The sequence below is a fragment of the Aquarana catesbeiana genome, linkage group LG05, assembly GCF_042186555.1.
Source record: "Aquarana catesbeiana isolate 2022-GZ linkage group LG05, ASM4218655v1, whole genome shotgun sequence".
In the NCBI taxonomy this organism is placed as follows: Eukaryota; Metazoa; Chordata; class Amphibia; order Anura; family Ranidae; genus Aquarana; species Aquarana catesbeiana.
The window spans coordinates 534941022-534956910 of NC_133328.1; the positions used below are offsets into that span (position 1 = coordinate 534941022).

Below are 15889 nucleotides of genomic sequence, written 5' to 3' on the forward strand. Positions count from 1 at the left end.
AAAATTGGAGGATAGCACTGCAGACTTCTTCTCTCTGAATATACTACTGGTCTGGTTGTGTGATCCAGACCCTCTGGAAATCAAGCATGGAGAGAAGATCTGACCACCAAATAGTCACAGTGACTGCTCCACGAACATGCAGGTTCGCATTGCCTGAGCATCCAAGGTGAGGAAGTGAACACTTAGGAGGACCAAGGAATGCAGAAGGAGACAGTTGATGAAACACAAAAATCCAAACTAGTAAGTCAATCACCTACCAATATTTATAGGCTGTCATAGTAATGACTTAGGAGGCAAACATCTCACTGCTATAAGTACCTTTAACAGTCATCTTATTTTTAGTCTCTAAAATATTTTTCATTCCTACAAATGGAATAAACTTGAAAAGAAAAGCAGTACCTGTATATTTACAGCATCTTACACATAAAGTTTTTCATTTCAATATTCAAATAACCGAGCTTACTAAAGGAATGTCATATTTTCTGCCCTCTTTCCACTTAAAGCATATAGTTGGAAACTTCGTAAATTCTGAATATATTTATAACATATGTACATTGTCAATGCATAAATTAAAACATTAATAAAATAATGGTTTCAATAAGTTAAATAAATTATTGCCAATGAAATAAAACATAAATAATAATTAGAATCAACTAAAATAGTTGGCACAGTGTTAAGAAGACAGACAGGTAGCAGCAATCGGTGGAGGGGTTGGTTAGAGAGCAGAGTGGATCTGCATGTGATATCGGAAGTCCTCCATTTCCAAGAAGTTCTGTCCACACAATGTACAGCTGTACGCCTTATCTTTAAGGTGAGTGCGGCGCACATGGCTGTCATGGGCTGCATGAGAGGCAAAGGCTTTTCCGCAGTGTTTACACTTAAAAGGCTTCTCACCCGAATGTTGCCGGATATGAGTGCGAAGGATACTGGATGCTGTAAATGCCTAAAATGGAAGAACACATGAACATTACTTCAAGCAGCCAAATGGAAAGGAAAAGCTGATACAGAAATTGCTGACTTTTTAGTTAAAGAAGATCTCCTGCTGAAATTATTAAATCATATTTAAAAGCCAAAACTTTTTTTAGTTTTGGATAAAGTAATGAATTTTTTTTTTTTTTTTGCTGCCCATGTGTCACTGGGGAGATTTACCTTCCCTTCCTGTCTTGGAGATACAGCAGAAGTAAGAGGAAATCTCTCCGAAACAAAGAAATCCCTGAACAAGTGTGCCTATTGTAAGATTCCCCTCTATTCCTGTATAGATGGCAAATCAATATTTTGGATTTCCTATCACTATCTGTTCCTGTGAGAGTGGCCATCAGGACAAATAAACCTCTCCAGTGGTAACACGGGCAACAATAAAAGCCTTGTTAACATGAAAAGACCACACAGGTAAACCTGAAAAATAGAAAAAAAAAGAAAAAAGGGGGGGTTAATTTTAAAGTGCATAATTGTAAAGTGCAAACAAAGTGTATAAAAAAAGTCAGAAAGTGCATAAAGAGATATATCCACTCTTTTGGAGTCCTCTCCTTGTGAAAGATGTCTGTTACTCCACTGAGGCCCCAAAATGCCAGTGGATATATGTCTCTTTTTGCACTGTTATATCTTTGCACTTTTGGCTTGCACTTTACAATTACGCACTTTAAAAATTAACCTGTGCATTGTGCTGGATTTACATGCGAACAAGCCTAAGGAGCGAGTAGGACATGATTCTGGGTGGATTAGACCGATTTAGCAATAAAAACCTGATACACTCTATCCAAAAACGTATCTAAAATGTTTGCTTTTTGGTTTAATACTGCTTTAAGATACACTTTAATTGTGTTTTAATTGGAGGGAATTATAACTGCTGTTTAGATTCAGGGCAGGAGTTTTCTTACTCTAACAATATTTCTCTGATATGTAATTAAGAAAATAAAAAAAGAAATTCATCTAGTAGGCCGTCAGATCAGGATCATGGATGTGCTGGGTAATTAGCAATCAAGAGTATGGAAGCATGCTGCATTGTGTGCGGGAGGGGATAGCTGATTAGCAGAAACACAGTTTGGTCAAACCCATGGAGGGGGAAAGAGTGGTAAACAGTATGGTGTGCTATGTGTATAATGGGTGGTTTCAAGATCATTTAATCACAATAGCCTGGGGCTGGACAAACTCTGGATTCACCTTGGGAGCATATGCATTTTAATGGCATAGCTTCTAGCCATCATTAGCATTTTCCAGAAAAGACCTGTATAACCGAAGTTTGCCGTAGATACGGGATCACCTGTTGTAGAACTGCAACATGAGAACATTGTCCAGCATGCAGTGGGGTCGATTTACCAAAGGAAGAGACCATGTTCATTTTTGGATATTCAAAGCAAACATTGTGACACCTTATTTACAAAGCTAAGTTAATCGAACCTACTCCTTTAGGTCAATCAACTACACTGAGTGTGGAGTCTAACTGTTTGCCATTGCAAATATTCCCATGTATTTTGGTAAATTTAGGCTTTCCTGGAAGACGAAAACATGCCGGGAATAGCTTTCTTAAGCCCAAGACTGTAGGAAATGTAGTATTTCTTACTACAGATCTTCTCAGAATTTAGAGACCTTCCACTTATGTACATGTAGCTACACAGTGGAGTTGATTTACTAAAACTGGAGAGTGCAAATTCTGGTGCGGCTGTGCACGGTAGCCAATCGGCTTCTAACTTCAGAGGGTTGGGGCAGTGGAAAGTGTCGGTAGGGCAGGGGGGATGGTGTCAGTAATCTTTTATTTTTATACCATTTAATTTTTTTTTATTTATTGTATTTTTTTATTTATTTTTTTTATCAGCCCTGTTGGGGGGCTTTGGTGAGATATCAGGGGTCTGAACAGACCCCCTGCCATCTCCCCTTTGAGACAGAGAAAGGGACTGAGGACAGAGATTCCCCAGTCCCTTTCTCTGTAGCCTCAGCATTGAAGATGAATGGACAGGAGACAGCGACTCCCATCCATTCATAAACTGAAGCAGAGTAATCACAGGTTACTATGCTCAGTTATCAGAGGACACAGGAGTGATCGATAGCGAGTGCTCACTATGTCCAATTCAGAAATAGAGGGGGCCGGTAAATTACATATTTACTGGCCCCTTCCTCCGCTCTCCATACTGACACATACCCCACAGCTGGTGGGAGAGGAGGGAATGCAGCCCGGGGGGAAGGGGGGGTCAGAGGAGGAGCATGACAAGGGGGGGCTGGAGGAGGACACAGAGGGAGGCCAGAGAAGGAGGACACAGAGGCTGGAGATGGAGGACTGTCGGGGATGATTGGTGCAGCTAGAGGGACAGCTGCAAGCACCGATCTTCCTGTACGGCATTTCAGCTGACAGCTGTGGGAGGAAGAGGAGGAGAAGCAGATGTCAGCTGCTTCACTAAAGGCTATACAGAGATCGGTGCTTGCAAAGGGGGCTGCCTAGTTTGCCTAGTGGTAGCACCAGCCCTGCACTTACTGGTATCATGCATACACTTATATTCTTTATTGTACAAATTGAAGACACATTCAGAATTTCAAATCTATATAAAATGGATTTTTGAGCTTTCCCCATTAATGTCAGTGGCCCTTAACATAAAACACACACACACACAAATACAGCATTGTAATATTTAAAGAGGAACTAAACTGTATCTGAGCACCAGAAACACCATTTAATTTTTAATATTCAAAGTAAATTCACTCATCTATCCAGGTCTCCATGCTTTATTTTGTTGAAAAATCACTTTGAAAAACACCACAGTTTATTGGCCACAGCCATTTTGAATAAGGGCAGATGATTCATGTAGCTTTTATTTCCTGAAATCAATCTGCCCTTAGCTCAGGCATGCAGGCAGGAGGGCATGCTTAAACTGAGAAAGCCCCCCTCCAAATGAGAAAAAAAAACACCCATGAAGACTCCTGGGATGTATGATCATCATTGTGGCCTAGGCCAGATACCAGAAGGCAAATAATGTAATAAAAAGAAATGTACATTTTTTTTTTTTTTAAACAAGTTACTATAATATACCTACCCATCAATGTACTAATGCTAGCAGCACGAGGATTAAAAATAGTTATTGTTGATTGAAAGTTTAGTTCCGCTTTAAACTGCATCTCATATTGGAATGAATGGAATTTCTACTTAAAGTACATGCGCTGGATATACTGAACAAGTGTGAGCACACCTTTTCTCTAAAAACATCAAATGTGGGTAAAATTGGCCTCCAATTTGATTGAACAATCTCTGTCAATCGCTTCTGGATTGATGGCCTGCTCAATTACTACGTAGCAAGGGTCTTCTTAACCACTTCCCGCCCGCTGGCCGTCAATTGACAGCTGGCGGCGCAGCTCTTGTTGGGTGTGGACGTCATGACGGCCCTCCGGAACGACCGCTCTTGTGGGCCCATGGGGGCGCGCATCGCGGCGATCAGTGGGGTGGTATGTCAGTTTGACACACCGCTACACTGATCTTGGTAAAGAGCCTCTGACGGAGGCTCTTTACCATGTGTTCAGCCATGTCCAATCATGGCTGATCACGATGTAAACAGGAAGAGCCATTGATCGGCTTTTCCTCACTTGCGTCTGACAGACGCGAGTAGAGGAGAGCCGATCGGCTGCTCTCCTGACAGGGGGGGGGGTTTGTGCTGATTGTTCATCAGCGCAGCCCCCCCTCGGATACCCACCAGGGATTGCCACCACACTGGACCACCAGGGAAGTGCCAATCAGTGCCCAGAGAGCTGCCAGTGCCCATCCCCAATTCTTGCCAGTGCCATCAGTGATGTCTATCAAAGCCGCATATCAGTGCCCATCAATGCCACGTATCAGTGCCCATCAGTGTCGCCTATCAGTGCTACCCATTAGTACCCACCAGTGCCACCCATGAGTGCCCACCAGTGCCACCTATTAATAGCCATCAGTGCCAGCTCATCGGTGCCGCCTTAACAGAAACAAAAGAAAAACAGTTTTTTTTCTTCCAAAATTTTAGGACTTTTTTTTATTTGTTTAGCAAAAAAAATTTGTGGGAACAACATGAAAACAATTCTGTTTGGGTACAGTGTTGTATGACCGCGCAATTGTCATTTAAACAGCGACAGCGCTGAAAGCTGAAAATTGCTTGGGCAGGAAGGGGGTGTAAGTGCCCTGTATTGAAGTAGTTAAAGAATCCATTACATTTTGATAGAATCAGATAAGAATTACACAGTTGTTAATAAATCTAACAGACTTTATAAAATTCAGATCGTAGAACGTGTGGTCAGCTTTACCCTTGGCTCCAAGGCTCAAAGACATATGGCTCCCAACACCACTAATTGTGATTCACCATAATACAGACTTGTAAACCTTTCCTTAGCATAGCGTTTTTGAAAAAAAAATTGTTATCCCCTATGGGGTTGATAAACTAAAATCTGGTGCAGCTCTGCATAGAAACCAATCAGCTTCCAATGTGTTTGTCAAAGCTTTATTGAACAAGCTGAAGTTAGAAGCTGATTGGCTACCATGCACAGCAGCACCAGATTTTGCACTCTCCGGTGTTCGTAAATAAACCCCAGTATATACATGATAGGATTAGAAAGATCCAGACACTGTCCTATATCATGGTTTCCATCTCTGAATATCTATAGTACACAATACTGCAAATCCTTAATATAAAATAGTTTGTCATTTTCCTCTGACAGATAGAAGGAATGGAGAACAATGGCAATGAGGGAGGCTGCCAGTAACTTTACCTTGTTGCAGTAGACACATTTATAAGGTCTCTCCCCGGAATGGACTCTCATGTGCTTGTTCAGGCTGGAGGACTGAGAGAAACTTTTCCCACACACTGTGCACTAAAATCAGATCAAACATACAAGAAAATGACCAATATTGAACTTGACCCAGATGTCATCACAATTACCAGTTTAGGATCTTAAAAGCACTATATGACTAGTGCTTTGTTACCATATGGAGAGTTGACGCTTGTGGCTAGAGTAACATTGATTGAGGATGATTGTTTTTCAATAGCTGTGTTTATGGTCTCCAATGTGAATGTGTTTTGACATTACGTATTATTAGAGGATGCATGCGGGAGAGAAGAAGGTCCAAAAGGGCGGATTTACAGAAGGAGTAGAATAATGTGCAAACTAATTTTTTTTTTTTAACTACACTATACAATTGAATATTCTACACTGCATGATACAAACAATTTGTGCAATTTTTACAATCTAGTGGAATAGGCCCACTTAATGTAAGTAATATGCAATGTTCTAGAAGTGAACAAACCGCATGAGAATAAATGGGATTTTTACCTGAAAGTGTGAAGGGGCACTAACTCAAATGTGCAGTATCAATGGGCAGGTTAATGTTTAAGTATAGAAATCTACCCGTTACAGATTTTAGATCATACGCACCATCTACATACATGATAAACCTTACAGAAGTGCCATAGTGAAAATTGAGACGGCCATTATAGTTTCACATTATGATTTCAACATTGTCCAGCACAGGATGCCAAATACATTAGTAGATTTATTTCTTTTCCCCCTTTAAACAAAGCCTGGATTCTTTCCTAGATATAAATATTAGTAACCAGTTATATTATGTTTAGGTAAAGTTGATCCAGGCAGGGGCGTAACTAGAAATAGCAGGGCCCCATAGCAAAATGTTGTATGGGGCCCCCCTGCAAACAGCCCCCCCCCCCCCCCCCCCACAGCTGCCCTAGTGTCAATGCAGCGTGACCTGTGCCACATACAGCGTGACCTGTGCCCAATACAGCGTGACCTGTGCCCAATACAGCGTGACCTGTGCCCCATACAGCGTTACCTGTGCCCAAAACAGCCTGGTCTGCCTGTGCCCCATAAAGCCCCACCTATGCAGAGGAAGAGGCAAGCCACCCGGATCAGCAGAGAGCGGGATTACCCGCTGTAATAGCTTTCATTTGAATTTCCTGTCTTCCCGGGGCTCATCGTCACATAGCCCCATCTCTTGGCCCGACGCCTTTGATGACGTCACATGTCCCGCATTGGATCGGCGTTCTGTCTATCAAAGGCACCGGGCCAAAAGGTGGAGCTATGTGACGTGAGCCCCGGGAACACTGGAAGTTCTAATGAAAGCTCTTACATCGGGCAATTCAGGGAGGAATCAGGAAGGAATTTTTTCCCTTGCTGGAACAAATTGGATCATTGGCTTTTTGTTCCCTTCCTCTGGATCAACTGTGGGTATAGGATCGTGTATATAGGATTGTAATTTTTTTTCCCCTTCTATTGGTTGAAGTGGATGGACTTGTGTCTTTTTTCAGCCGGACTAACTATGTAACTACATGAAATGAAAAGTAGTCAGTGATAGGGTTTGTGGTGATGGAATGGGTTCCCAGGTACCAGTAGTATTCTTGACGGCTTAGTGTATGACAGTGAAGAGAACCTTGTATTGATCCTAGACGCATCTCTAATATTACACACAATGCATTAGCCCCAAATATGTGTAGAACACTCAAGAAAATCTTCTCAGTCAACTGAACTGTTAAATAATGTAAGCTGGCCCGTGAAATGAAAGTGTGTCTCATTGAGCCAGACCTGGATCTATTTCAGTTTACAAGCCTTTCAGGTCTAAATATGGGGCCTGCAGCCAAACCCTGCTGAGATAATGGCAGCCACCCGTGACTTGGCTTAACTCTTTCACTGTAAAAGACCAAGCAGAGTCATCACAATAGCCCACACACCAAAGACAGGGGTCCAGGCAAATTACTTGCCAATTATTAACTCATCTTTAAAGGCTGAATATAGAGTGTCTTATGCAATCTAATTACCAGAAATATATTTAAGAGTGCAAAAGGTCCACAGAGGAAAGATGATGATTATTTCCAGGTGGTGAAGGACTATATTCTGAAATCTCACGTTCATGAATATCTTACAATAAGAAAAAATACTGCGCTAAATATATGTAATACAAAACAGCTTTGCCGTGAGATACAAAGAAAATACAAAGACAAAATAGAGCTGCGCTAACCTACATACAAATTAAATTATGCTCAGTGGTGATAATGTAGAAAGTGTTTTAAAAGCAATAATAAAAAGGGCATAATTGACAGGATCTGTCATGACACAAAGACAAAAGAAGTAAGAGCTGCCACACACACACAGACACACATTCTATTTCTGTCTTTTCTGGGGAACATAGACCACCAGTCCTGCCGGAATCATGCCCCAGGACAACAGCAGCTTGTGACGAAACGTGTCGGGAGGACAACACCACGTTGCTATGATCCTGGAAGGACGGGTGGTCTATGCAAGCCGGTCGGCTTTTAACCAATGCTTTTTTATTCTACTCCTTGCTGTAAGTGCATTACCTTTTTTACTATTAAAGTTATAGGTTTTTTTATACTATGATGAGTTTTTTCTTTTTGGGTTACTTTGGCTACCCTGATGTCCATTGACTATGGAGCTAATTCCTGGTCCATTGAGATTTTAAGGATCTCTGCCTGGTCTTACCCAATTTGGATTGAGGTCTGTCTGTGAGCCGACATCAGATTCTCCTTCAGGAATAAAGGCTCTGGCTGTGTATTAGCCACAAGCTTCCTTAAAGTAGCTGTAAACCCTCTCCTATACCCGGTGAAGTGAACAGCTTCAGATGATACATTATGCTGCCAATAAACCATTTTCTTTTCAGCTTAAATGCCGAAAGAAGCAAACAACCTATTCGCCTAACTAGATGCTGGATTGTAAAGGGTCTAACCTGATGGCAGAGGTTCCAAATTATGACTGTTGCCCGGAAAAGACTGAAATGGAATGTATGTATGTATGTAAGGGGGGGACCACATTGTCCCAGCCAGCTCTCTTGCTTCTTTTGTCATGACAGAAGCTGTCAATTTTGCCCTCATTATTGATTTTAAAACACTTGCTACATCATCACCGCTGAGCATATCACTGTGACATCACCAAAGCCACTTACCCATAATAAGTAAACCCTAATGTTTAATCTGTGGTGGATATTCTTTTGAGAGCCATGGTCCATTGGACAGCAATGGAGGATTCTGACACAAACACACCCGTAATCCACTGACATGAACATCCAGAGCCAGGTTTCTATCACAGGAGCCCATAGGCACTCTAGCTTTGGCACCCAAAGCAACACCCTTCTGCTAGGATCGCCTCTTTTACAAAGAGTTCTCTTATTTTATTGTTGGTCCTAACCTGGTTTGCATAGTTTAAGTGTGTTAATAAGCTTTAATGAGATGCCTTCTTTATTATTTATGGAAGGGAAAAAAATATTTAGCCAAAGACTATTCAAAAGGAAAAGCCATCACTGTTTTATAGCTCAGGCCTACTGAGCCCAGTCATAAATCCAAACCTTTTACCACCCCTTGCACCATCTTTATCAGGACTGGTTGTACTTGTGGCTTTATTAACGAAAAACCAGCTCCATATCTATGTGTATAGTAAATAGGCAATAATTAGTACATACAGCCAAAGGTAAGATAGGAGGCTGAACAGTGGTGTAGTGGTTAGCATTTTCGCCTAGCAGTAAGAAGGGTTGCTGGTTCAAATCCCCACCATGACACTACCTGCCTGAAGTTTGCATGTTCTCCCTGTGTCTGTGTGGGTTTCCTCCGGGTACTCCGGTTTCCTCCCACACTCCAAAGACATGCTGGTAGGTTAATTGGATCCTGTCTAAATTGTCCCTAGTATGTATGAATGTGAGTTAGGGACCTTAGATTGTAAGCTCCTTGAGGGTAAGGACTGATGTGAATGTACAATGTATATGTAAAGCGCTGCGTAAATTGACGGCGCTATATAAGTACCTGAAATAAAAATAAATCAAATAAACTTACCTTGTGCGGTCTGTGCTTCTCATGAACATGTAAAATGTGAATCCTCAGTCTGTCCCTCTTCTCAAATGACCTTTGACACAGATGGCAAGGAAACTTTCTATCCCCCTGGTCCACACAGCGGGTGTATTTCAGGTGCTTGTCACGGTAATATCTATAGGCAAACACTTTGCCACACCGCTCACACTTGTATCCCTCTGCAGACTCTGCAAGACACAATCAGAGCAACACTTTAATGTAACCCCAACACCCTCCTCTGTGTCCAATGGGGTACTGCTGGGGAATTCATTACTAGCAATCATTTACAGTAGATAGCCTAGGCATATGCAAGAGCCCCCCCCCCCCCCCCATTTCACTAAGGCCCCATTGAGACATGCACTTTTTTTTTGTTTTTCCTTTCACACTTTTTGTGCAAGTTTGCCATGCAACACTATAGGGCAGGCCATTCCCTTAAATAAGCTGCCCTACGTGCGCCAAAGTAGATCTTGCACCTTTTTTGCAGTCCTGTGCATTTTTGTAATGTGTGGTGTGGTGCTTTTTTCAAGTGTTTTGTTGTGTGACAAAATGCATATCTGGTAGCCGAGTTTGCGGAGAAACAAACATGTGCAGAAACGAGTTTCTGTGTGCATTACCGGAATACAAAAGTGTGAACGTGGTCTAAAGAGCTCAGTAAACACCACAATACAATAGAAAGTGCATATCACACTGTGGAGACAATAGTAATAACATTATGCATTTTACTACATTGGGCATAAAACACAGGACTGGGAAAGGATCAGATACTTGGAAAACGCATGCCAGCGATAGATAGATAGATAGATAGATAGATAGATAGATAGATAGATAGATAGATAGATAGATAGATAGATAGATAGATAGATAGATAGATAGATAGATAGATAGATATCTCTCTATATCTATATATCTCTATGACCATTTTTAAATAGCAAATATATGGGCTAAGCATTGTAACCAGCATGCAAATGTTTTACACATTAGCATTTATCAGTTCAATACAAAGTTCATGGAAGGTCTAAAACCTGAACTTAATTAAAAGGAAAAAAAGGGTTGTACGTGGTAGGAAACAGTAATCATCACTGCAATAAATTTTGCTCTGCATATCTTAGATTTGCGATCATTATCCTTGCTTAAGGTTGGACATACACTATACAATCTAAATTGTACAGTCACTATGGTTCCCTTTGGAGCTAACAAAACTATGTCATATAAAAGACACACTTAAGCAATCCATTTATTTAGTACCAAATCAGGCAGGCTCTTGCCCTACAGAAATTATGGTAGATCTAAAAGGGGATTGTACAATCAAATTGTTTAGTGTATGGTCAGCCTTAGGCAGTGATTGGCTTAATTTCCCTCCCCCCATGTTTGGCTAATTTATATTAGGTATTTATTCTGGTAAGAGCTCAGAAAGGACAAAGCACACCCCATAGGTAAATCCATAAATTGAAGGATAACAGTGGCTTGTATATTCCGATAACTATTAGCTTAAATCATTGCAAGATAATTACTTAGCAGATAATCCTGATCTGATTCTGCTCTTGTCAATAACAATTACACGGGCTTGTTTGGATGGACTTTACTGAGCAGCTAACCGTTATATTTCCCAAAGCTACAGAGGTTTAAATAAAGACTTCTGTACTCCTCATCAATAGCAGAACACTGCAGCCTCTGCATGCGCCATTTCCCTGGAAGAGAGGTTTCCTCTAGGGAGCTTACCTTCTGTGTGTTGGAAACTGGCTCTGCCATCATCCGTGCCCTTCAGACTGACAGGGATGCCCAGGAATTGGAGGTAGCAATCGCCATACCAGACCAGCAGTTCTTGGTTGGGCAGGATCTCCTTACAGGTCTCATAGTAAATCTCCCCCTCACTTTGCACTGCGATCAGGTTCTGCTCCTCAGGGAAGCGGGCACAGTTCACGAGTGCCATCCAATGCCCACATGCCCCCTTCCCGTCTATGAAGTGACTGAGTCTTCCGTCTTCAAAAATCTAACCAGTGAAAACAAACAAATTATTACGTATTACTGGAGACTGAAATTATATGAATCAAAGCTGAATAACCTCAGAAGTCAATATTATAACATATTTTGTTATTTTTGATTATTACGAATTGACTTTTCTATATATGCATCTAAGCCAGAAGTGATGGACTACAACTCTTACCATTTCAGGGCAATGAATTATCAACTAAAGAGCTAACCGTTAATTTGCTGTTTCTGTATTTTAGTTTATTCTTATCCTTGGTAATAGGTATATTATGGTTATATTATTTAGTAATAGTTATAATTTAGGTTACTACTAATACCACTAGCTAGAAGTGACCTTACTAGAAATATTAGTTTTGTACCGTCATCACCCATCTTTGCCCAGATTTTGCAATGACTACTGACACCATATCCACCAATCGCCATGAAAAGAATCGGACATACAGCTCTATTCTATGCCAATCATAATTTAGAAAATGTACCCAATTGACTTAAATGTTCTAATTTGTATTCCTTTTATTACCTATAATAACAATCCTATAACGATATAATAAAATAATAAATAACTAAATTAATAAAAGCAAATATAATAACCACAATAATAACTTTAACTTTTTTTTGCTCTTGTATTATTAGTAGCTAATTATATACATTTGTTTTTTTATTTATTTCATTTCAGGATCATTTTAGTCCTTTTTTTTTTATTGCAGTAGGGAAGTCTGGAAATCTTAGGTATTTCTTTTTTCATTCTTTATCAGCTGGCCAGTATGTAGCTTCATAGGAACTACCAATCCAGACAACACAAGAGGAACGCAATATTTCACTCTCTGTATATTAGTATTTATATTCTAGTTAGATAGATTTGTTTGTGTTTGGATCAGATACAATGTTTTCTTTACTCACAACGAATCACGTTATTACAGGTCATTTACATGTCTTTTGTTCTTGGTTGCGTTTTTTTTTTCTTTTTAATTAATTGGCGTTATTCTCACCTCCCACATCAGTGAGTTATCATCATAGGTTTTTATTTCACTTGTATTGACCACTTTCCCCTGAAACGGACCGAATTTCAGCCCTTTAGGGATGAGGTTTGTGCTGAAGACCCCTGATTTGGGAAGATCTCCATACTTGGTCCTCATGATGGCCACACCTGAAAAAAAAACCACAGATTTCATAAAGAAATGACACCACCAGGATCTCCAAATTGACAGATGGTCTTCAGTCATTAAAAATAATATAATATGAACTTGTATCTACCTTCTGGAAGTTGTAGCGCCTCTCTGTCCAATATCGGGGAGTCCAAGCCTGCACAATGTAACAAGAAATGACTATTAAAACAAAAAAGAAAGAACGGAAGAACGATGCAAATAATAATAATAATAATAATAATAATAAATATATCTCTCTTATAGAAATAGACTTTTAAATGCCCCTTTAAGTAAATCCAAAATATTTATATTAGAATCATTGTAGGCTAATTGTTTCCAGTCGGATACACTAAAAATAAATATATATATACACACACATATACATACACACAAAATTACATTTATAAAAATAATATACCACACACACACACACATACATACACACACACACACACACACACAAAGAAGACGTAGCATAATTGGAACGGTCATGCTTTGAGGAAGAATGGGTTAGATACTTGGTCATACACCTTACAATTGTATTGCACAATTGCCTCTAAAACTATGCCATGTATAAATCCTATCTAAAACAATTCATTCAATATGTATCCAAACCTGCATCCCTGGTACTTGATAGGTGGAGATTGTAAGGTGTATGGTCAGGTTTCATGCAGAAGGTATAGTTCACATTGGAGAATGGAATCTGTAGAACTGGGAGTGCGTTCACCTGCGTTCTGTGAGCGGTACTGACCTGCAGAGCTGGTTGGTATCCTTAGCCCAGAGATGGCGTGTGTGGCGCTATGTTGGGCACGTTTGGTCTCGGTGCCACAGGTGTGCCCATACAGCACAGTGTGCAGATCATCTTCTGTGAACTGATAGGTCCTGCTTGGTGGACCCTGTAAACTGGCCAAACTCAGAGAGACCCCCTTACATTTCTTGTTGACTCTGGGGCTCTCTAGGGGGGTGGAAGGAATTCGGGGTCCCTCTGCCTGTCCATTAGTCTGGGGGTCCTCCTTACTGCACAGTCCAGGCTGGACTTTACTGAAGATGGGGTATGAAGTGGGCAGAGAGCTGAACATGTTCTGGCTCTGAGGAGAGCTTTGGGTGAAGACAGGGGGAAGGTCTCTGAAATTGAAGGTTCCCAATGGTGAAGATTTGTTGACCAGTCTGCCCAGGGACTTCAGAGGATTAAACATGTCATGAGGGTTTGCCAGGATGCCCAGGTAGTGACCATGGGGAAACAATGAGGGGAAATAAGAGCCTATGGTTGGGGGGCTTATAGGAAGCCTATCAATGGGAAAGCTTCTGTCCACAGGATTGGTCATGGTGTTGGGTATAGACAATGCCATTCTGCCAAGATCCGATCCTCCCTGAAAGTGACAAATGACATTTAACCTCCTGCCTAAATTACTGTCAACATTTGTAGGTTTGAATCAAATTAAAAAAAAAAAAAAAATCACATTGCTTTACTGCCAACGGTGGTTCAATAAATAGCTGAACGTTTTATGCTGGTTTCTAAGAAAATTAAAACATTATGGCTTTGGTACATTACATCCACCCGTATACAAAACCCCGAGAGCAAAAATTTAGATTCACTGTTAAAATTACATTTCTAAATGAAAATCCAAACGGACAAGTAGGTACCCCCACATTTTTTAAACATAAAATATATTTAAAAAAAGGCCGAAAGGTGAACCCACTACTTTTTTTTGCCGTTTTGGCGTGCCGTTTGTTGTAAAACCATAAGAAAAAAAAAATCTGAAAAAATTTACATTTTTCGATTTATTACAAGTAGAAATTGTGCAACATAGACAAAAAAAATAATAAAAAAAAATAAGGACGCTTTGCTGTGAGGTCGCCAGATTACTGACAGTGCAGTGTGTGTACTGGGGTTCTGACAGCAGAAATAGGGAAACCTACACTGTCAGAACTTTTCCTCTGACATTCTTCTAAATAGGGTTAATGATATTTTATTATTTTTTTTTCTGCTCAGAAATTCGCCTGGTCTCTCATAACCCGAATAGCGGAGTTAGTTTAGTTTGGTCTCTGGTGATTACATTACGTTTCTATATAAACATCTCATTATCCACTTTACACTACAACAAATATAACCAAAAAGTGGCTCTTCAGAACCATTTAAAATATGTTCATGCAAAAAAAACTAGTATGTCCCCGTCCTGTCTTAGAAGGACAGGTAAATTGTGTTAAAGAATTTATGAACTGTCTCTAAAAACTGCAGCAAGTACCCTTCATGATTGGTAATTATTAGGTCTACATCTCCATGGACTTTACTTATATGTATCTCGAAAATGAATAAGAAAAAAAAAAAAAAACACCCCAGACTATTATTATCGAAGTGGGAGGACAATTGGACATTTACTTATGGAATTTAACATACATAATGACTTCCATTTTTTTTAAACTAATACAAAATTGACATAAAACAGCAATTGCCATTTTATTGCGTGTATACTGATTATATTCTAGTTATATTTGTGGCAGTTTAGATCAGATACATTTTTTTCTGTTACTTACTCTACAACGAACTACATTGGTGTATTTCCCTTTTTGTTAGTTTTTTCTTACATATTCATCAATAAACAATCAGAACTGTAGAAGCCACAAAGTTTACTGATTAATTGCCATAAATCAGTTTTACAGTGTAATAGATTTCAACAAACACACAATAGGTGAACACTAAAAAAGAAAAATACTAATGTCTGACCAATTAGGAACTCGAATCATCTATTTACTTGATATAGAAAATATAAAAAACATAAATAGCATATACAGCACATTATGAATTAGGATGCAGATTTTTTTTTTACCTTAACACCATAAAACACATTTTGGACGATTTTTTGATCTAATCCACATCTGTTTTTTTTTTTTTTTTTTTTTTACAATAATCAGGAGGATTTAAAGGGAAATCAGCCAATCCATACA

At 39.8% G+C, this 15889-nt stretch overlaps 1 protein-coding gene across 1 annotated transcript; it reads right to left on the reverse strand.

Moving 5' to 3' along the window:
* Positions 1-715: 715 nt before the first annotated feature.
* PRDM14 (PR/SET domain 14) lies at positions 716-14292 on the reverse strand. Its single transcript, XM_073632814.1, has 7 exons — positions 13695-14292; positions 13053-13100; positions 12788-12945; positions 11529-11799; positions 9795-9997; positions 5716-5817; positions 716-943 (listed from the first exon to the last, which is right to left on the reverse strand). Exons 1-7 carry the CDS (start codon positions 14290-14292, stop codon positions 716-718), a joined length of 1608 nt encoding a protein of 535 aa, XP_073488915.1.
* Between the last annotated feature and the right edge of the window lie 1597 nt (positions 14293-15889).